The sequence below is a fragment of the Eschrichtius robustus genome, chromosome 18 (assembly GCF_028021215.1).
Source record: "Eschrichtius robustus isolate mEscRob2 chromosome 18, mEscRob2.pri, whole genome shotgun sequence".
In the NCBI taxonomy this organism is placed as follows: Eukaryota; Metazoa; Chordata; class Mammalia; order Artiodactyla; family Eschrichtiidae; genus Eschrichtius; species Eschrichtius robustus.
This window is the reverse complement of record NC_090841.1, coordinates 23,954,186-23,977,672: the sequence shown is the minus strand read 5'-3', so window position 1 is coordinate 23,977,672 and position 23,487 is coordinate 23,954,186. Positions and strand designations below refer to the sequence as shown.

General features: G+C 41.6%; 1 protein-coding gene across 6 annotated transcripts in view; it reads right to left on the bottom strand.

Moving 5' to 3' along the window:
- The window catches only part of ENOX1 (ecto-NOX disulfide-thiol exchanger 1), a 312,330-nt gene that overhangs the window by 229,279 nt on the left and 59,564 nt on the right, over positions 1-23,487 (bottom strand). For 5 of the 6 annotated variants that reach the window (XM_068526692.1, XM_068526691.1, XM_068526690.1 and 2 more), the window contains one exon: positions 407-553. In XM_068526692.1, coding sequence (XP_068382793.1) covers positions 407-553 — 147 coding nt within the window. Of the gene's footprint in view, positions 1-406; positions 554-1,130; positions 1,214-23,487 lie in introns of those variants that run through there. The other variant, XM_068526694.1, reaches the window with a different exon arrangement.

The following is a 23,487-nucleotide window of genomic DNA, read 5'->3' as shown; positions in this document are numbered from 1 at the left end:
CAAGCAGTCAAACTGGTCCTGACTGAATTTATTAAGTGTTACCTTGTAACATATTCCGTCCTTTACAAACTATTTACATCCGTACATTAAGGAAATGCAGGTGTCTTTCTAAAGTGACTCCCAAAATATTTCTTACAAGCACAGGCTTTCATCGAAACAAAATAAACAAATAAATAATATTGAAAACAAATAGCACAGAGCTAAAAAAATAAAAAAATAAAAAAATAAAAGGTCAGCAAAATAAGTTACATTTGACTTAATGCTCTTTGATGTTCACTAGTTCCAGAGCCTGGTTTCTTTGAGGAGCCCAGGCTCCTGGTTCAATACTTATTTTCATGGCTGGGGAGGCTTTCCACTAAGACGCAGAATGCCTTGTTTGTGTTCCGTGCTGGCCACTGACGTTTACCTGCAGCCATCATCTGAGGAAGCTGCTGGGGACACTGTGTGATGCTTTCAACGCCGCCGCCTGCATCTACTATTGAATTACGAGCATCCTGAGGGGCGGGAGGGCTTTGATGGCTGAGTGCAGGGTCCCCACGGAGATCATCGGATTCTGCAAAAGGGGAAGAAGAGCAGTGCGGTGAGAAAGCGTAATCGTTAACTGGGGGAGCTCTCATGGGAAGAACTGTTGTCTATTCAAAACAAACAACAACAACCACAGCCAAACAAATAAACAACAAAGAACAGCTTTCAGTGGCGGGCACAGAGGCGAAGCTGCATCCTTCTCCGGTCTCGGTCTTGGAGCCCGGGAGATGTGCGGGTCAACTGTCAAACCACCCGGAGCAGCGCTGGATGAAATAAACAGCCTGTCTGTGGAGCGGCTAGTGCCTGGCCTCCTACTGAAGAGACTTCACAGACGGGGCTTATCAGACCCTCACAGCCTGCTCCGCACATGACACATCAATGGAGAGGGCAGACTCAGGGCTAAATGTGATTTTTTTTAAGTTAAAAAATTAATTGATGTTGTTATTTTCGAAGACGGTCGTCTGTGAAATGTATTCAGAGAGGGAGAAAAAGTCGGGAAGAGGGAGAAAAGAAAGCAAGGAGCTACTCCCCGTGAGATTGGTAAAGAGTGTGCCCAAATTACAATCGTCAGGAAAGGCAAAGGGAAAGAATGGCGTGCTGCCCACCCGTCAGGGAAGACGAAGAGGGTGCTGGGGCGGCAGAGGAAAAGCATTTGTTTTCTTAGTTCTGTGACGAGATAAATTTAACTGGCCGCAATTGGTTTGGTCTGAATTTTCCCGAGAACTGCACAGCTTATATAGAAATGTATTTTTATAAGACTTTTCAGAGCACCTTTCTGAAAAAGACAAAAAACAAAACATTACTTAAAGTTACAAAGGGTCCCTCTATGTTGTACCATTTATAAAATGCTATGCCTTCTCTCCATCCTTAAAAATACAAAGACGTAGCATTTCCTACGTACATATTTTAAGAGCACTTTCACCAGTTCAAGACTGGAAGACAAAACGTATCACTTGGATGGCTGATCTGAGAAGTTTGAATTTTAAGTAGATTGGTAGAACAACTGAATTCGAAGTATTTATCTTTATTTAGGCACAAATTTAGAAATTTTTTTCAACTGTCTTTCTGTTAATATATATTTTAGAATTAGTGTTATAGTCTGTCAGTGTATCTAGTGCGAAGTTTGGCCCTTTTATGGTATGCTCTTTTATTTCTTTGATTCTTAGGTGCAAGAATCAGTGATCCTTTTGAACACTGTATTCTCAAAAAAACCAAAAACCAAAAACCAAACAAAAAAACCCTTACTGCCAGGTGAGTGTAAGTTTAATTCAAATGGAAGCTCAGGTTTCAATATCTCAAGGATCTGTGGATATTGAGCAAATCGTTTCTATGGTCTCCACAAATCCCTAGCCCTCAGACGTAGGGGAATGAGAGATGGTGGGGAATTATTTCCAATAGTCTATCAGGAAGATAAAACACCTTCATCAAGAAGTAGTGAATGATTTCAACTTTGGGAGCAAATTGTACTCAGGACAAATGTTTCAAACCTCACAATTAGGCTCTACCACCCAAATAAACTCAGAACGTGTTTATATATTATATGCATCATTTATCCTAGGCAGTGGATGCCATCAGACAAAGAGATTCTCACCATATAAAATACACCCAATAACATCAATACATAGCTAACCAAAATGCCTGCCCTTTAGCTAGCCACACGCCAGCAACATTTCTGTGGTGAAACCTCAAAGCATTTTCCTCTCTCCACCTCCAGCCATTTCAGAACACCAAAGCAAAGTCAGGCTACAACGTGTTCATTCTTTTGCTCAAATGGCCCAGGAGGAGGAGAGGCCCTTCAGATCACTGCAAGGTCACTATTTGTCTTACTTATCTCCCCAGTGAAGTTTAGTTGGCTGGTTTTTTTTCTAGCTCAAGTTCTCCCCAAAGGGGCATTAATCACAACTTTTTTTTCTGTCCATTGAGTCTGCAGTTCTGGAACACTGTATCAGAGAATATCCCTTTACTTTGTAGGCTTTATGACTTGTGCCTGACTGGCCATGTTTCACTTTGCCTTTTTCGCTACAGTATTTTAGGGGTGGTGGTAGCTCTCCTTGGCTTCATAACTGTTCCAGTGTTAGTTTTCACTTTAGTGACTGTGGTCTTACTAAGGGGCATAGAGTGTCCTCGGGGCCCTTAGGTTCTACCCACGCTTTCCATCTCCATCTTAAAAGACTGATACCGTTTCACTGAGAATAGTAACAACACCGCTACTGTCTCATCACAAAAGTATTGCTTCTTGGCAAGCTGTGGATTGTAAACCTGAATTTATCCCCTAATGAGTCGGTGACATTCTATGTATGACATCTCTTCAATCTCCCTACCCAATGGTTTGAATGACATACAACTTCATGTGGCTGCCATGTACCTAGAATGGTGACTCTAAAGGAAGTTCTATCATGTCTTAGGCATTTCCAATAGACTCAAGGATGCCTTGCAATTCTTTTTTTAATAAATTTATTTATTTATTTATTTTTGGCTGTGTTGGGTCTTTGTTGCTGCGTGTGGGCTTCTCCCTAGCTGTGGCGAGCGGGGGCTACTCTTCGTCGCGGTGTGTAGGCTTCTCACTGCAGTGGCTTCTCTTGTTGTGGAGCACAGGCTCTAGGTGCACGGGCTTCAGTAGCTGTGGCACGCGGGCTCAGTAGTTGTGGCTCGCAGGCTCTAGAGCGCAGGCTCAGTAGTTGTGGCGCACGGGCTTAGTTGCTCTGCGGCATGTGGGATCTTCCCAGACCAGGGCTCGAACCCGTGTCCCCTGCATTGGCAGGCGGATTCTTAACCACTGCACCACCAGGGAAGCCCAAGGATGCCTTTCAATTCTTTAAAAATTTTAAAGTGATTTGGTTTGGGAGAAAGGTGATATTTTAAATTAATTACTACCTGGTAATTTATGAATAGTTACAAGAGTGATTTTTATACTCTACTAACATCTATTGTTCCTATTGAGTACCTGCCTCTTTAAATGATTCAAGGCCATAATGCCTAATTCATCATTCCAATGAATGTCTCTGCCTTAGTTTTCTTATTTCTAAACTATAGAAAAGATGAATATTCTTAACGTTTATTTACACACAGAGATGTGGGGAGTTAAAAATTATAGCTAATAAAGCACTTGGAATATAGTAGGTGCTAATTATTATTATTTTATTTGAAAGTGTAGTGTTTCCATTAAGGTACCCTGGGATCTTTGTGTTCTACTGGATAATTATGTAATTAATTTTAAAACAGTGAGTAACACTTGATATTTCTAAAAGTAAGTGTTGCCCTAGTTTTCTGTGTCACCTCTAAATTGTACCAGAATATTTCTTCCTTTTCACCGTTCCTTTATAAAATAATATAATGTAATTTAAAAGATGTATAAATTTTTCTCTCTAGGTTTTTTTTTTCTACCTATGCAACTGCAAACGATTTCAAGAGATTCATGATGAACTGTGAAATTGGCAGTTTCTATTTACAGCTTTTAGTGAAGATCATCCCCAAACAATCAGATGTACAAAATGCCAAGGATAACAGTACAGTTTTGTCCAGGTTTCAACTGAAATCTAACCTGTTCTTTTTTTTTTTTTAACTTATTTATTTATTTATTTATTTTTGGCTGTGTTGGGTCTTCGCCTCTGCGCGAGGGCTTCCTCCAGTTGCGGCAAGCGGGGGCCACTCTTCATCGTGGTGCGCGGGCCTCTATCGCGGCCTCTCTTGTTGCGGAGCACAGGCTCCAGTAGCGCAGGCTCAGTAGCTGTGGCTCACGGGCCCAGTTGCTCCGTGGCATGTGGGATCCTCCCAGACCAGGGCTCGAACCCGTGTCCCCTGCATTGGCAGGCAGATTCTCAACCACTGCGCCACCAGGGAAGCCCTAACCTCTTCTTTGTTAAGGTACATTCAAGTACAAAACCTCAGACCTAATTTCATAACTGTTCAACAAGACATATTTATGCTCAGAATTTCATTGAGCTGTATCAATGGGGCAAATAGTTTTTGAAACTCACCAAGCCTAAGAAAATACTATTTGGCCTAAAAAAATGACACAGGCTTCTCCTGCTCTAAGAAACACAACTCATTCTACCTGTCCAAGGTCCCAAGGTCCCAAGGAACACAAGGGCGGACACACACACCCCGTGAGTAATAAAATCCATCTGTAACTGTCCACAAAACAGATTCCTATTAAAAGGGGGTGGAGATGAGTTAAGTCTTGAAAATTTTTCTTTTGTTAATTTAAAAGGATGATTTTGTTTGACTAAAGTCCTTAGGTTTATACCTACTTCAACAGAAGAATAATTATAGTGAGAAAATCTGATTTATTAATGTCTTGTTGAGAGTTCATTCCAAAGGAAACTTATTTCATATGACATCTGAAACTTTCTTACTTTATAGGAAGTATTCACTAGCATTATCATGGTTTATATCCTAGTAAAAAGAAAAATGCATTCCCATCCAAAGTTCTACTTTCTGCTTCTATTACTAAGAAAATATCTCACTTTGATCACCATGTAATCAGTAGGATGTTCTCTTGAGGTTATGGAAATGCTCATAGTTTAAAACAATACAGAGTATTGTTAAATAGACATTACTTACGTTTTAACCCCATGATTTTTAAGCAACCATTTAGGAATAAGGGAGACATATCTGCTTCCTATAATGGTAAGTGAAGTAATTCAGACTAATTCTCCCACTGAGGAACAACCAGAAGAGCCTAATGTCTTTCGTCAGTTTTATAAAATTCTCACTATTATCTCTTCAAACACAAAAGGATCACAAAGACATGCTTCAATTATGGTAGAGGATTACTAAACAGGCTTCTAAGGAGAATGGGCCCTCTTACACTGATCTAGGAGATGGGTGGAATCTGCAAGTTTCGAGGCTGAGCAGAATTGCTCTGCAAAATGTGGCAAAAAGGGGTTTCCATGGTGGCGCAGTGGTTAAGTATCCGCCTGCCAATGCAGGGGACATGGGTTCAAGCCCTGGTCCGGGAAGACCCCACATGCCGCGGAGCAGCTAAGCCCGTGCGCCACAACTACTGAGCCTGCGCTCTAGAGCCCACGCGCCACAACTATTGAGCCCACATGCCACAACTACTGAAGCCCGCGTGACTAGAGCCCGTGCTCCACAACAAGAGAAGCCACCACCGCAGTGAGAAGCCCGCACACTGCAACGAAGAGCAGCCCCCGCTCGCCGCAACTAGAGAAAGCCCGCGTGCAGCAACGAAGACCCAACTCAGCCAAAAATAAATAAATAAATAAATTTATTAAAAAAAAAAAAAAACAGTGGTAAAAAAAAAAGGACACCAAGGCTAAGCGCTTTGAGAAAGAAAGAAAGAAAGGATCTTTGGTAGCCACTCATGAGAAAAGGGGACTTCAGAGAAGAGACATGACTAAAGCGGACTTTGAGGTGGTTCACTGGGAAATATACAATGTAAACCTTTCCCCTGCACCCTCTATGGAAATGTCAGCAAAGTCTATGTGGCTGCTTACTTCTTAGATGGGAGTAGTTTTTGGATGGTGGGTACCCTTTAGAGGAGAGAGCTTGAAGAGGATTATAAGAAGGCAGCTGATAGCAGAGACTACCTAAGGTACTACATGATAACGCATGATGAAGTTCTCACGTCTGCTAAATATACAGGATGTTGGTTATTAATGATTGATGTCTCCTGATTAGTGTGAAATAAGAGGATTAAGGTTTTGAAGAAGAGATTTAAATTCTATTAAAGTTTATGAAGAATTAGATTTTGTGGGGGAATTTCTGATGAAGAGAATTGTAAGGTAGAAATATTATATCAAATAAAGCTAGAAAGATCCTACTCGGAAATGGACAGAAAAGTCAGCTCTTGGAAACAGTATGGGCAGAGGATGAAACTGGGCTAAGATCGATTCAGGCAGTGCTGGACCCTGTAGTACTTTCTATCAAAGCCATGAAATCAAAAGGTCTTCTTTAATACCTGACCTAGGACCTTCTTTAATATCTTACTCACATGTTTATAAAACCATTGAACTCTTTTTCAAAGGGGTCATGATGTGACACACCTCACAGCACAGTGCACCTGAGGAGAAAAATGCCATTCCTGTTCTAAGTAGTTTTTAGTTTGCCCTTTAAGGCAAGAAGACAAAGGAGGTATGTATTCCCTCCTCTGTGTTCCCACAGTGCTCTGAACCTTTCTCTATACCAGCACTTGTAACTTCATATCCCAATTAGTTGTTTATGTCTATGTCCCTAATAAACAACATGCTTAGAATGATCATGGAAACTGGCCATTTTTGCATCCCTGCAGGGAGCAGGCATAGAACCTAGAATATGCCAGATGCTCAGTATACATATAAAATTATAATGTATTTATAAATTTAAAATGTATTTAAATCATCATATAAATTACATATATAAAATTTTATATACACACACACGCATGCACACACGCATGCACACACACACACGCATGTTTTTCAAATAAATTCAGGCATAGAAGGAAGGAAAGAAAGTAAAAAGGAAAATAAGAAAGGGAAAGAGGGAAGTAATAAGGGAACAAAAAGACAAAATTCAGTTCCAGGGTCCAGTCTCAAAGATTGGAGGTTTGAAAGCTAAAGAACACAAAAGGGAAAATTGCTGTTGGAAACTAGAACACAGACAAAATTTCAAGTATCAAAGACAATTTTTTTTAAAATGTTAGATTTTTCCAGATAAGCTCTTGGTGTGCTTAACAAGTCATTCTCCAAGATCTAAGATTCCACACCTCCCTGGTAACCAATGTAGGGTCATAAGCAGGTTACAGCGATGTTCTCCTTTTGTGAGACTTCTTCCCAGCTGCTCTTTGGAGGAGGTGAAATCTATAAATAACGGCATCGTCTGATCCATTAAGTGCTGCATTAGTGTAACAAAGGCATATACCTATAGTGCTAAAGAAGTGAAATCAGGCGAAGAAAGGAAAAGTTTCAATTTGGCATGCACCACAGAGGATAAAAAGCAGGTCTGGCCATTTCTCAAACACAAAATGCCATTAAGGGTCTGTGATTACATCCTCCATTTTTCTACTTTGTCTAGTAGCCAATTTTAAACTACAGATCGTCATCCTTCCAGCTTAGGGAGGAAATGGTTACTGAATGGATGATAAAGTTTTACCCATGACATATCTGTCTGCGAAGAACTCAGTGTTGAAAGAGAAAAAGAGAGAATGAATATGAGAGAAACAGAAGGTCTCCCTCTGTAATGATGCAATCAAACAAAATAACCAACTTTACCAAAGAGATAACTCAACCAGCATGGCAGGATAGCAGATAAAGCCAATTATCTTTTGATACAAAGAAAAATACTATTTGGCATTACATGCATAAGTGTAGACAAATGACAGAGGTAAAATTATTTTGTTTTCAGGAACTCTCTGCTTTTGAAAAAACTTACACTTTATATTTCTAAATTGAAGAAAATAATAAAAGAGAAAGCTTGAGACCATAGGAGTAACGTACTTCTCTTTCCATTAAAAACAGAAAAGAAAAGAAAATAGGACTGGAAGCTACTATGATAAAAATATGTAATTTCAAAGTCTTTGTAGAGACACCTTCCATACTTAGTATATTTCAGATTTTCTGAGAAGGGCAATATTATACTTGAAGACTGTTTATGAAACATGACATGGGTCAACTAATTCCCCTCATTAATGGATACCTATCAATCAGGACAAACACACCCAAGCTCATAGAACATCAAGATTCCAACCTGAGAGTTCATCACTTCTAACTTCTCCCAGATACAAAAGTCCCCAAAATGTTTCTGACAGGCAACTGTTTCAAAATAGCCTTAACAGTTCAAAAAGTCTCCCTGCAGCAAAGCCCTTATCTAGAAAACAAGATAGCTGAGGTCCGTCTTTCAATCCTACTTCTACAGTCATGTGTAGGCCTTGGGACTCTTCGAGCCCCTGAATAGGGACACTGAGGCATAACTGCCAAATAAGTAAGTCACAGACAAGTTAATTAAAATAAATAAGGACGTATCAGAGAATTCTTGCTTCCACTCAAACGACGAGTTTTTTCCTGCTGGCACCCTCTCTGTTCTCTTCCCTTCCCATTCAAAAAGTTCTACAGAATAGACAAGGTAAACAGAAAGCTGGAACTACAAAAAAGCTTCACTTGAAATGGTAAAACTACAGGCTGGGGCTTCCCTGGTGGCCCAGTGGTTGAGAATCTGCCTGCTAGTGCAGGGGACACGGGTTCGAGCCCTGGTCTGGGAAGATCCCACATGCCGCGGAGCAACTAGGCCCATGAGCCACAACTACTGAGCCTGCGCGCCTGGAGCCTGTGCTCCGCAACAAGAGTGGCCGCGATAATGAAGAGGCCCGCGCACCGCGATGAAGAGTGGCCCCCGCCTGCCGCAACTAGAGAAAGCCCTCGCACAGAAACGAAGACCCAACACAGCCAAAAATAAATATAAAAATAAATAAATAAATAAAAGATTACTATTAAAAAAAACCAAAAAACAAAAAACTACAGGCTGCCGATAGAGAGCAGCAGAGAGACCAGAGGAAGAGTCCTTTTGAGAAAGGGGGTAATGCCTCTGACATAGACTTCAGGTGGATTTCTGGCTTCAAAGACACAGCCATCAGGAGAGGCAACCTCTGTAAACCATGAATGGCACCACAAATCAAAGAAGATTTTAAAATTAATGCATAGTGTATTAAGGCATATCATTCACATACTGGTCTTTTCAGCCACACTTATGTACAGAAAGTGATTTCTGTGAACATTATTATCTTCTTATGTAAGGGAAAGCAGAGTATATTTAACTCCATAATTTGTGCTGTTTTGTATTCGTTTTTTTTTTTTTTTTTCATTACTCACTCATTTTACACCTTGACCCAACCACGGAAAACATATTAAGCTACAAAGTGGAACATTTTAATTGTAGTGGGTGAAAAACTTACCCTTAAATGGCTGCAAGCTCTAGTAAATGAGTTATCTGTTTTCCAAAAAGCCCTGATTAGAGCTCTTAAATCTATGGAAATCTACCTGCAATAAACCCTGGATCAGACCACGACCGGCCTGAGCTGGTTGCTCATCCTGTTTAATGTTTCTCCTCGGAGGGGCACCAAGAACATATTAGTTACTCTTTAAACTAATGTGCTCTTAATGATGCCATTGCAACACGATGAATAAAGCATTAGCCCCACAGCAGTGATCGCCCCCGGAGCAGGACACCTCACCTCTAGTGTGTCACTGGGGGCTGGAGACCTTGTTTTCTCTTCTCCAAATGAGCAGGCACAGCCCTTGCTGATGTTCTGTAACCAGTGGGCAGGACAGTGGGGGCCTTGGGTTCCCTGGGATGGTTGGTCCTTTTTCCTCTTCAGGGAGTCAGAGATGGTGACATGGCGTTGGGCTAGTTGGGGGAGGGCTACTAGGGCACGAGTCATGCATGTGCAGCGAGATATCCAATTGGAAAAGTCTAGGCTGGCAGGGAGCATCCTGAGGAAATGCGTCAAACTTTAGTTGTTATTGGCTGTGTTTGGCAAGAGTCAAAAAGAGGGGGTGGGATAAATGCTGATGGGAAGGTTCCAGCACTGAAGACAAGGTTGAAGGTCACTGTAAAACACTGCTGCTATAACCATAACTCCTTCCCTTCCTTCCCTCCTCCCTCCCATCCCCTTTCTCTCACCCCACCTCTCTCTCTTTCTCTCTCTCTCTCCTCCCATACAAAGGTGTAGATGTGCTGGTCCACCCCACCTTCTCCCACGAACACTCATACTCCTGACACTCAGTGCTATCTGCCCCTTAAGCATGTCTTAATAGAAACCATTCCTCTGTACAAGGGGATGGCATTTGGAGGACTAAGCTCCTCAAATGGAATCTCTTTCTCTACTCCTATCTTCCACATTAAGAACCCATCCGGCCCTGGGAAAGTCGCCTATTTTTCTAACTACGGCTGTAGTTACCAACAAGGCACTAAAGGCACCGAGGTCTACAATAATGTTGGAGTACTGAAAATGGTTTGTGTCAACCTGCAGTGAAATGCGCATGATCAAAAGCAAATAGTTGGGGGCTTCCCTGGTGGCGCAGCGGTTGAGAATCTGCCTGCCAATGCAGGGGACACGGGTTCGAGCCCTGGTCTGGGAAGATCCCACATGCCGCGGAGCAACTAAGCCCGTGAGCCACAACTACTGAGCCTGTGCGTCTGGAGCCTGTGCTCCGCAAGAAGAGAGGCCGCGATAGTGACAGGCCCATGCACCGCGATGAAGAGTGGTCCCCGCTTGCCGCAACTGGACAAAGCCCTCGCACAGAAACGAAGACCCAACACAGCCAAAAATAAATAAATAAATAAATAAATTTATAAAAAAAAATAAAATAAAAAAAAAGCAAATAGTTATTTAATGAAATACCTATGCATTTTGTATTATGACAACTTCTCTAATTAGCAAAGTTAATATCCATATAGACATCGTTTGAGTTAGAAATCATTTGTACGTGGGGCTGTGTCGCACTGGAAAAAGTCTCTGAGCCCGCACGGTTATGGAGAAGTCAGAGCTGGCTGTAAATGAAATGAGCAACTTGTAGGAAAATAATTTCAAAAGCAGAATTATAAAAACCCTGCCCGGGACTTCCCTGGCTGTCCAGCGGTTAAGAATCCACGCTTCCACTGCAGGGGGTGCAGGTTCGATCCCTGGTCGGGGAACTAAGATCCCACATGCTGCGTAGCACGGCCCAGAAAAAAAAAAATCCTGTCCAAAAGTCCTATAGACAAAATTATATTGAATGTCACATGTGAGTGCATTTTGTATGTTTGATACGATGTGGGGTGAGGCCTCCAGAAGAAAGCTGCTGGCGCCTGGAGCCTAAGAAGTTTAAGTGGCTGTTTTGAGGCACCATCTGGCCCCTTCCTGCCTATTGCGTGTGAGACAAACAAAGATCCATCTCCCCTCAAACTCGCCAAACTCAAGTTCAAGATCCAATGCCATCCCCAGTTATTTATTCACAGATTACTTACATATTACCGGTGGTGATGGCGGGGGGCAAGCAAAAACTGACCCTAAAGAAGACAGATATGAGAGAAAAACATCTGGCTCCTGGCGCTGAAAGTAATTTCATGTGAGCTGAGAGTAATCATATTTATTTATGGTTTTATTATTTATAAAAAAAAGAAATTATGCTGAATGTGCTTTGTGGGAATTACAGTATATTGCCATTGCTACCGTGGTTTATTATTTTTCACAGCTAGATGGCTTAAACCCAACCTAAACAAATATTTTAAAAGAATTCCCACTAGCATTATCACGTTTTCCCCTTTCTAGTCTTAATGAAAAAGATCATCTGCTCTTCAAGAACTCTGACGTTCTTGTTCTTGTGCATTTCTAAATTTTATGGTTTATTATGAGACAATGTTTACTGTAAAATGATGACTAAGAAAATAAGCAGCAACTGCAGTGCAGGGTATGAGGTGATGGCACTTGAGAACTACGCGGCTGCCAGCTCCAAATATTCCAAATGGACCAGGCCCTGGCCCATTAATGCAATCACAATAATGATTTTATTACTTGCACGATGAAGCAGACATGTGTTCACGCGCTTATCCAGCATATCAATCTGATACCATCTCTACAACACAAAGAGTTTTATTAATTATTAATAAGCTAAAAATAGGGTAGATAGAACCGTGAGATACATAATCATCATGAAAACTAAGTGTAGCATTATTTCCAGACTTCCCACAGCAAAATCTCCTAATACTAAACCCTTACTTTAATAGGAGACAACATCTTCATTCAAACACACTCCCCAAACACTTGCTACCCTTCCTATCTACCAGCTAATTCAACTGCCCTTTTTTTGAGTAGTGAGATTTGCATGGAAATGCAGTGACGCAGTTCCTTTCAATCTGAGAATAAACATCAATATACGTCAGGTAGATGGAAACTAATATTCTTTTAAGGACATTTTTATTTTAAAGGCATTTTTACTAATACTAATGCTTGGAATGAGTTAAAAAAAAAAAAAAAAGCTGAAGTCTATAAAGTGAAAGGAGAGTCATTCCCTCAGCCCTCCCCCAGAGGCACCCAGTGGGAAAACAGCTTACTATATAACAGCTCCACATCTTTGATTTCATGAAAACTCACAACAACCTACGTGACAGATGTTATTAGCACTTTTTTGCGATAGGAGAAAAGCTAAGTTTCAGAAAATTAAGACCGGCCCATTTACCCCGGGTAACAAAGTTAATGACTGGCAGAGACCAGGGTTTAGTTTGTCTTAGCCTGGACCTCTATTGTTATAGATTTGGGGAACTTTTCTCCAACAAAGAGCCAGACTAGGAGGTCCCTCTTGGTTTGACTGGAGGAGTCTGGGGTAAACGGTTAGTTCGTCCCCCAGGGATGCATTCACTCAGTAGATCTTTATTACATGCTTACTGTATGTGGGTCACTGTGCTTGAAATTCGGAATATAGTGGTGAGCAAGACACAGACCCCTGTCTCCAAAAAGTCTGCAAAGTAAGAAGCGCTAGCAGATGAACAAATACAACAAAACAGAAACAGAGTCACCGATGTAGAGAACAAACTAGTGGTTAGCAGTGGGGAGAGGGAAGGGGATTAAGAGTACAAACTACTAGGTATAAAATAAATAAGATACAGTACAGGGAATAGAGCCAATATTTTATAATTACTTTATATGGAGTATAACATACAAAAATATTGACTCACTATGTTGTACACCTGAAACTACCATAATACGTCCACTATAGCTCAACTGAAAAAAAAAATTAGCAAACCTGAGCTTGCTGCAGTGTGGCAAACTAGATACTCTTCAGAGCCTGCCTATTATAAGAAAACAACAAGTGGATTCTGGATATAACTACTTATTAATGTATTGTTAGTCTTGAAGGAAGGAAGGAAAAATCACTAAGATTCTTTGCTTCCCCCGCCCACCATTCTCCTCCTTCCCCCACTGCCCAACAAAGAGAAAGACAAGGAGGCTGAAACCAGGAGTTGCTGGCGCAGTAGGCAAACATGAAGCCAGAGTTGCTTGGGGGGAAAAAAATGCCAGCATTGGCACTGTGCCAGGAGACAGCCTGTCATGGTGAAGTAGAGCCAGGGTCTGAGTCTCCCTCTGCCATCAGGACCTAGAAGCCTTGTTGTGTCTTTGCACGGCCCTCACCCCACCCCCATTCAGCCATCCTGACCCTTCTACTTCAGTTATAAAAGTAGACAGGGGAAAGAATCTGAGCAAATCAGCAGAAACGTCTGCTGGAAAACATCTGAAGACCCAGGCTTTATGGAGAAGCACATTTTTCTTAGAATATTCATTGTGCATCTAGAGAAACAGAGGTGGGGAACATATGCATAAGATGTCTACCTAGGGTTGATCGACAGTCTGAGGGTTTTAATGGGTTAGGTTTTATCAGACAACCTCACAGATGCCTTAGCCCCACATTGGGCTTAATTGTGTCCAAATACATACAATAAGGGTCAATCTGTGGTCTGAGCTGAGAGCTTGGTGTAAGTATCGTCACCATCGAGGCTTGCCTAGAACTGCTATCCCTGTGTAGACAGCTTCTATTGGAATCTCCAGTTTACCAACACTCCCACCACATTTCTGCCACCTAACGAACTACGATAGTGAGAGATAAGGAGGGCAAGATGGAAAGGCTGGTCAGGGCCGTATGAGTGGGATGGCTGGGAGGTAGGGTCAGGTTACTACTCCTCTTTTCCTTTTCCTCACCCGTTTCATGCTAGCACCCCTTCCCATCCTACCTCTCTTACTTCACAAGCTATCTCATTCCACTGGCAGCTGGCTACCAGGCTGGCCCGGAGTTCAAGCCTGCTTTCTGCCTTCCACCATGAAGGAGAGCTACAGGAAGTAGGAAATGGGGGTACCTCAGGGCCGGGTAAAGCTGGGAGCTGAGTGAACCAGAAATCCCAACTTCTAATTCCTCTCCCAGGGGATTGGCGACTGCAGGGGCTGGAAGCACAAGGGTCTGTGTTACTGTGTGATGTACACTTGAGTCCAACTCCCACTGCGTGCGTTATCAGGATCAGTACCATAGTGGCAGTTACTTTTTCGTTCCCAGTGAAGACAGCCTTAAACCCTGAGAGCTGGTCTGGGGACCCCCTTTGTGCCTCTCCTGTAAAAATATGCACAGCGGTTTGGCAGCACAATTTGTACATCACAAGAGAGCTCTCATCACAAGTTCGCCCCGGGCCGGTTCCCTGAGCTTCTCCACTGTATGCCTTCACTCCTCATCTCACGAGTTATGTGAGGGGCTAACGCATAATGCCTCTTGGAGGAACTGAAAGAAACGAAGCATTATTGGCAACACGGTGAGACATTTTGATAGTTAAAATCCAGATCCCTTTAGATAGGTTCTCATAGAGGAATTCTTTGGATTACGTAACAGCAGCAAAACCTCCACCAACGACAATTTTGTGAGCGCATCTTCACACCAACTACTCCCCCCCTGAAAAGTCCACATTCTGGTCTCTCTGGGTTTTTTTCCATCAGTATTTTGGCTTGATTCATTGTTGGTTCACACGACACCTAGAATAATAAGCTAGGTGGTTGGAGGCTGTGAGTGGCAGGGTTTGGCAGTATCATCCCTGTTTTGGTCTGTAAACTCCTGTGGTCCAGGAGATCAAACGTGGGAAAGGCATGTAGTATTATCACCTTGATGACTTAATCCATTAAACGAAATTCAGAACAGTGGCCAACAGCGGCAGGGATCTTTTGGCTATGTTATCTGCCGTTGGATCACACACTCGGGAACCAGGGAGATGAGGAGGCCATTTTACGCAGGGCAGCAAATTAAAGAGAAGATGTGAGTTAATACTGAAATGTGATGCAGGATAAAATAACAGGTTAGAGTCGGATCCTTCCAATCAGAGTTGTATTGAGCTCAAATTGTTCCTGAACTTGCAAGCTTCTTGCTGAGTTAAATTGCAAAAATAAGTTCATATGAGGAGAAAAGGTGATTTCTGAAATATATTAAGTGTAATACGATGGTTGTAAATTTATATATGAAATCCAGGAAAGTGTTTTCCCTCCATGCCACGTGATCACAGTTTTGTTATATACAGTTACACAGTCTTATTTTATACTCTCCACTAGTTTCCTTTTTTTTTTGCTTCTCTTTTTTTTTAAATTTAATTTACTTTTTTAATAGTTTTTTATATATTTTCTTATTACTTTTCATTCTTTCTTTTTCCTTTTTGGCCATGCCATGCAGCTTGCAGGATCTTACTTCCCCAACCAGGGATTGAACCCAGACCCACTCAGTGAAAGCGCCGAGTCCTAACCACTGGACCACCAGGGAATTCCCTGCCACTAGTTTTCTAGTATGTGCATATTCTTGACCCAAATCAATGAAAGCACATGAAGTGTAAGCAATAGGGGCCCCACATGGAGATTAACCAAGACACTGAACTGCAGAGTATTGCTTGTCTTGACCACTGCAGCAAACAATATGCCCAGTATTAAGAAGTGGTACATGACTTAGGTCTCGCTAATGTGGGTGGAGGGGCGTTAGAACCAGAACAGAGAAGAAGCTAAGCCAACAGCCTACTCTTCAGTTTCCTCCATTTTCCAAAAAGCAAAACAACCAAACAACCGACCAGCTCTTAGTTAATACCACATTTAAAGATTACTGAGAGGCAGAACTTTAGAGCAGTAACATGATGTTGAGGTTAACAGAAGATGGTCTGCCCCTGTCCATTTACCTACATTATACTAAAACTAAATCAGGAAACCGCAGCATATTTGGTCAGAAGGTCTTTCTAGTTATATTCATAATTTCTACCCACCACCCCCCCCCCCTTTTTGTTCTTCAGAGAACACCTTCATAGAGAGGGGTGTTTTAAAATTCTGATCAGAATTGGCAGTGGGAAAAGAGCTGGGGAAATAATGGAGACTCCAGTACTTAATGGACACGTTTATAAACCCTATGAATTTTTAACAAAGGAACAATATCCACAATTAGATTTGAAATGAGCTTTTCTTTCTGGGCGTGCTTATGTTAACTAGATTGTGAGTGGATTTTACTTTATATTTAGTAAACGATACCAAGTGCAAAAGAAATCACGATTTAACAGAAAATGAAAGCAAATTGTTGATTGTTCCCAGATCTTTTTTCTTCTTCTAGATTTTCAGAAGTGTGGCGGTTTTCAAATTGTATTTCATTTTATTTAAATGCCACATATATGCCAAGGAACTCAGCAGTACAGAGAGTCATTTTCCAACACCCCTGATCTAAAGCTGTCTTTTTGCATTATATGGGTAAGTTTTTGTTTGTTTTCAACTTTAAAAAAAATTTCCAAATGTAAAACTTTGGGGAGAAAGACAGTAAGCTTTCCCATTTGCAAACAAAGCCATCTCAAATAAATATTGAAAAAATTGAATAGTGTAGAAGAAAATAGTGAGGCGACGGCTATTTAATTTGCATTTTGAGACCAAAGCTTAACTCTTATCTTCATATGGCTTGAATTTCTAGCATCACAGAAGCAATACACAGCTCCCCTTTGCCCTTGGATGGCCTCCAAGGTCCTTCAGATTCTGCCTTCTGGTCACCTCTACCGCCTCATTTCCTACAGCCCCCCTTCTCCCGGGGATCCCAGGACACGGGCCTTGTTACTGCTCCCTGAGTCTGCCAAGCAGAATCCTCTCAGTGACTCGGCACCTGTGGTTCCTCCAGATGCCTGGACATCTGCCCTTTTCTAGCCCCTTAGTCCCTTCTCTATTGAAATATCACCCTCTGCAGAGAGGCCGTCCCTGACCTACCAAAAATAGTAACTTCAGTTCCCTTCTGTCCTTCCACCAGCTGTATTTTTCTCCATAGGATTTCTCAGTATTTGAGGTTATATTACATAACTATTTCTTTGATAAGCTGGTGTTCCATAAGGGCACGCTGACTTTTAAAAATTGTTTATGTTTTTCCTGCTAAATCGCCATCAACCAAAACAGCGTCTGGTACACAGTAGACATGCATTCTCCCTTCCCCCCGCACAAATGCGCTGAATAAGTAGAATGAGTGTGTATGTCTGTGTATGTGTGTGTGTACATATATATACATATATATACGTACTGCATTAGTTATTTTTTTTTTTATCGTTTCTATTTCCTAATGCTTTAACCTCTGGGCCGTTCTTGACACTGGAGGGACTGCCTCTCCCAGGGCTGGTCAATTCCTAAAGACAGCAAACAATAGGAGCATAATCTTCAAATGCGAGCTAACCAATCCAGAGCTCACACCCTCAATAGACTCCACTATCCCCCTGCCCTAATCACCCCAGGGCTAGGCACCGGACAACTAAAGACAGCCCCTGTGCCTCAGAGCCCGAGGAAATGATTCAAACTAGCCAATCCTAAACGTGCTCACCCTGTTTCACCCGTTCCTTCTCTCAGAAACTATCATGAAGCCTCTCGCCCACTTTCTTCCCTTGCTCCTTCCGCATCCTGCCCGACCCTGGTGCCTCCCCCTGTGCCCACCCACCTCCCGGGGTGGCACGCATACTCTCTCCTCTTAGGAACTGTGAGTGACACACTATCTTTTCAATGGCAGTCTTCTCCTAATCTCTTGGCTTCACCATACCTGAAGAATACTAAAATCCACATTTTAAAATGCACACATACAAATTTGTTGAATGACTTATACAAGTGAAGTTCACTGTATCTTCAAGGAACATGATATATAATCATCACCAGGAGTTATGGTGTCCTTGGACTCACGATAAATAACTGTACCATTTTAAAGATCTGTGGGTAATTTGGCCCTCATCTTGGCTCTGAGATTAATTTATGGATTGATTGTTTTTGTGGTTATTATTGCTGGTGTCTATTTGACCTTCAAAGCTTGTTTTTGGATCTAGGGACCAGCAATGCAAGGGAGCAGCCCTGCCAGGTTCTTTCTGCCACAGACACAAATAATTAACACTGGATACCAAATGCCAATACACTGTCAAAACACATACAGATTTATTCTCTTTAAATATAAGGAAATAATTAGTCCTACCCATACTTTCCTAAATTACACTGAGCTCTAAAAGTACTGAGGACACATTTCTACAGCTGAAGCACTCTGAGTTTTTCCAACACATGAGAACAAAGTTGTTTTCTTTCCATTCCAAGAGAATATAGTTCATGTTGTTCCAGGGCCCAATGCTCAGATGGCTCGATGTTCTCTGCTGGAACACACCTCGGGCAGGGCTAAGCCTGGGCCTGCAGGCATGGCAGCCACGGAAACTGATCCTGGGAAACTGACCTTTGATTCACCCTCCCAGTAAGCGCTGGGGAATCTGCTGGGTGTTACCCTCCTTACCCACCTGGTAAGGAGGAGAGCCCAAGGCTGGAGTCTTCAGCACAGTAGGGACGGGCCAGAAAGATAGAAAGACGTCCGCAGGGATGGCCAGGGGAGCTTCTGGAATGAACTGGAGGGAACCTCAACCCCGTCAGTTGCTGTCTTTGGCAGGAGAGCCCTCTCTGGGATTTGACAGCCTGGGAAGCTTGACTCTCTAAGGGGGAGACAGCCACGGAGCCTCCCGCCCCATGCAGCTGTCTGCGTGCAAATTCACACCTCCTGTACTTGCATTACACAGCTCTTTCCAACTGTGGTCCCGCTGCAGACGACTGCATACTCCCTAACAGAAATGCTACCTGACCCTGCTTAAGGAATTAATCATCATAACAGAGTAATCTGCAGAAAACTTCAGAAGGGTCATAAAACTGCGCTCATGTGCTTTGAAAACATGTTTGCCAAATAAACGCGAGGATTAAGAATTTACATCAGAGGAGTCCGGAGCGCCCTCTCTGGTCCATCGGCTTTCCTTTCCCACAGGTGGCGCACTCAGCCCCCTACCCATCCTCACGGACGGCTTCTCCCCTGTGATCCCTGCTCTTCCCTCTCTTGTCTATGCACCCTTCCTTCCAGCTTCACATCCCGGCCCCCCTCCCCTGAGAAACCTTACAAGATCAACTCTTAACAACTACTTGCTCCCTCCAGCTCCAGAGTTCCTCCAGGGTGATATGTTCCTCCGGTGTTATATCCGGGGATTTAATGTGACTCATGAAACCATCATTTTAAATTTTGAAGAGTTATGTGTACTTTAAGCTACGTGAAATGGATGTTTTCGTGGATTTAAAAAATAGTCAAATATCGGCAGCTTCATATAGTTCAACTTAACACGTATCAGGAAAAAAGTGTATTAGAAGAAAACCATGTGATTTTGCAGATATTATTACTTAGGAAGAAGCTTAAATAGATACTTTTTGGAGTCGTATATAAACAAAAAAGTAAATAAATGTTCTGATGATACAGACACGGCAAAAATTGTTAAGCTGGTATCCACCATCAAACTGAGGAACAAATGCATTTTGACAACCAGTGTTCCATAGGCCCCTCTGGCCATTTAACATGCCCGATTTTTGTGTGTGTACATGGTTATTTTCTTTGTGTGTCTGTGTTTGTGTTTTCTCTCCAACTAGTTTCCCAGGCATGTAAAGGCAGAGAGCAATTTGAATGATCAACCTCTTAGCACAGTACCTTCTACGCAGCAGACCGACCTATGAGCAGGATTTGTCTGGTCACTTATGATGATGCTATCTCACCAGGAAACACCATTTGTTTTCCCTCTTATTATTCTAAAGCTAGAAACTGATGGGCCGTGCTGTTCTGGCCAGGAAGCCTGAGACCGGGAACAATTTATAACTCAGGACCCTTAGTAGCACTGCTTGTTAGAAACTGCCAAGAAGTGTTAAGAGGCAGTGTGGTCTGCTGGACAGAACGCAGTTGACCATCTGGACTCTCTGTTTAGCGGCACAATACGCATGGTCCCCTCCGCTTCCCAGTCCCAACAGACAGGGCCACAAGCAGGTGGGAGAGGACAGACTACGGGAAGCCACCTCCTCCTGTGACATTCTCCTGGCCCCTGACCTCTCTGCCCAGCTACTGAGCACTGAAACCAGCATCAGTTTCAGTTAAATACTGTCCTTTAAAAAACGAAGCCCGCGTTTGCAGCAACATGGATGGACCTAGGGATTGTCATACTGAGCAAGTCAGGCAGAGAAAGACAAATATCATATGGTATCGCTTATATGTGGGTACCAATGAACTTATTTACAAAACAGAAATAGAGTCATAGATGTAGAAAACAAACTTATGGTTACCAAGGGGGAAAGTGGGGGAGGGATTGGGAGATTGGGATTGACAGATGCACACTACTATATAGAAAACAGATAACTAATAAGGACCTACTGTATAGCACAGGGAAGTCTACTGAGTACTCTGTCATGGCCTATACGGGAAAAGAATCTTAAAAAGAGTGGATGTATGTATATGAATAACTGATTCACTTTGCTGTAGACTTGAAACTAACACAACATTGTAAATCAACTCTACTCCAATAAAAATTTTTTAAAAAATGATGCCTGGGTGTTTTGAAATGTGTGGGGAGAATTATGACTCACATACTTTAAAACATGAACTAATGCCACTCGTACATTATTCATTTCATTTCTCTTTTAAACACATTATATATTTATCTTTTAAACACATATAAAATATTATGTGCAGTCGGTATTTTGAAAGCTCTTATAACTTAGCTTTTATATTAAATCCAGTGTTTAAGGAAAAAAAAAATTCTGCCTACTAACCAGTCTTTACAACCATGCACAGCACAGAATGATGTGTCTCTATAGTACCTAGGAGGTCAGTCACTAGATGTCACAATCAGAAAAAAGTTATTGTAGAAATGCGTGGTGAGGAGACAGAGAGATGGTATTTTCTTCTGGGGTGCCAGGGAAGTACCACAGACAAGAAAAATATAGGCTGAGTCATGAAGGATAAAAAATACCTCAATAGGAAGAGAGAGAGATAAAGTAAGCAGGCAGCTCAGGAAGGGAAAGGTAAACGCTGATGTGTGAAATCAGTGGGAGAGGCCACTGAAAGGACAAAGCTGCCTCTCTCTTCACTACTGTACACTGAAGTGAAGTCATTCAGATTACATTGGTCTCTGTATCCATATAATGACAGGGGTAGCTTTTATTCTCTAAGATGTTGCTTTGAGGAAAATGTCAAGGGATTTGAATGCATGCTTCCTAAGTAAAACATTTTCCTACATAAAGATGCTGGCTTATCAACTGGAAAGCTAAAGTGAGGTTTGTTTTTTTTTTTTATATAAAAGATAGACTGAAAAGATTAGGAAAGTCTTGACAATATAAACATGCATTTACTCCCCAACTCATGCAATACTAAAACTAGGGTTTTACTGCTCAAAAGCGTAAAAGAGATCATTTTAGTAGAAAGAAAATAATGCACAGTTTTTATAGCATAGAGAGTAATCTCAGAATTCATTAACCAAGAGACCGAAAAAATACACAAAATATTACAGATCTTAAGAGAGTTTTAAATAAAGTCATGGAGAGCAGATTACCAATGGTTTAATTAAACTAGGTTAAGAGTGGCAGGAATCTGTTCCCAAACTTCGAGGCCAGGGAAGAACTATGTAACAGCCTTAATATTGACTAGCTGCAAAAAAAGTCAGTAACAACATGAAGATCACTGGACTCTTAGAAGAAAGTTACTATACCAGCCTGGATTCCATAATAGTGAGGATAGAGAACACTAATTCTAATCAGATCCACACCACTGACTTAGGAAAAACATTTTAAAACACCAGCAAAAAGATAAGTATAATATGAACGCAGAGATGTCAGCTCTAATTTAAAAGAGATTCTGAAAAATAAGATTTTGATCACATAACTATATAGTCATAATCCTAGTGAAAGAAAAGGGGATGCCATCGTAGAATTCACCATGTCTTTACAAGAACTCTGATGAATTCTGATTCTACAAGGATGAGAAATAAATGGAAGCAATGACACAAAGTAGAGACAATCATAAAAGTGTCAGCAGATTCCTTAGGAGAACACTGGAGAGGCCTAAATCCAGAAGGACTGGGATGAACATTTTGAAAAACAACCAAAGGTAGTACATAGAATATGTTTCAAAATATCTGAAGACGAGGAACAAGGAAAAATTGAAATATTTGGGGGGAAGGTCATTAACAATAAACAACAAAGACCACAGAATTGTTCAGTTCCCCTTTTGTGAGTTTCCCTCTGCAAGCAAAATAATCCACACATGCAAGCAAAATAATTCATAAATTGGGAAGTTATAATAAACAATGCAAGCACGGAATGACAGCCTGAGGTGGTGGTGGGAGAGGGGAGAGGAAAGGCATTAGGCGAGCCTCAGATATTCTCAATATGATCCTGCAATCCCACTCCTGGGCATATACCCAGAGAAAAACATGGCCCAAAACGATGCAGGCACCCCAATGTTTACTGCAGCACTGTTTACAATAGGTAAGACATGGAAGCAACCTAAATGTCCATTGACAGATGAATGCATTAAAGAAGATGTGATACACACACACACACACACACACACACACACACACACAATGGAATATTACTCAGCCATTAAAAAGAATGAAATAATGCCATTTGCAGCAACATGGATTGACCTAGAGATTGTCATACTGAGTGAAGTAAGTCAGACAGAGAAAGAGAAATATCGTATGATATCACTTATATGAGGAATCTAAAAAATATACATATATAATACAGGAGAACTTATTTACAAAACAGAAACAGACTCATAGACTTAGAGAATGAACTTACGGTTACCAGGGGGGAAGGGTCAGGGGGAGGGATAGTTAGGGAGTTTGGGATTGACATGTACACACTGCTATATTTAAAATGGATAACAGTCAAGGACCTACTATATAGCACTGGGAACTCTGCTCAGTATTCTGTAACAACTTAACTGGGAAAAGAATTTGAAAAAGAATAGATACAGGTATATGTATAACTGAATCACTTTGTTGTACACCTGAAACTAACACAACATTGTTAATCAACTATGCTCCAATATAAAATAAAAAAAAAAAGAAGCAAGTGTGAGACTCAATACTGGGAGGAGAGTGGCCAAGATGGCAGAGTAGGAAGACCCTGAGCTCACCTCTCCT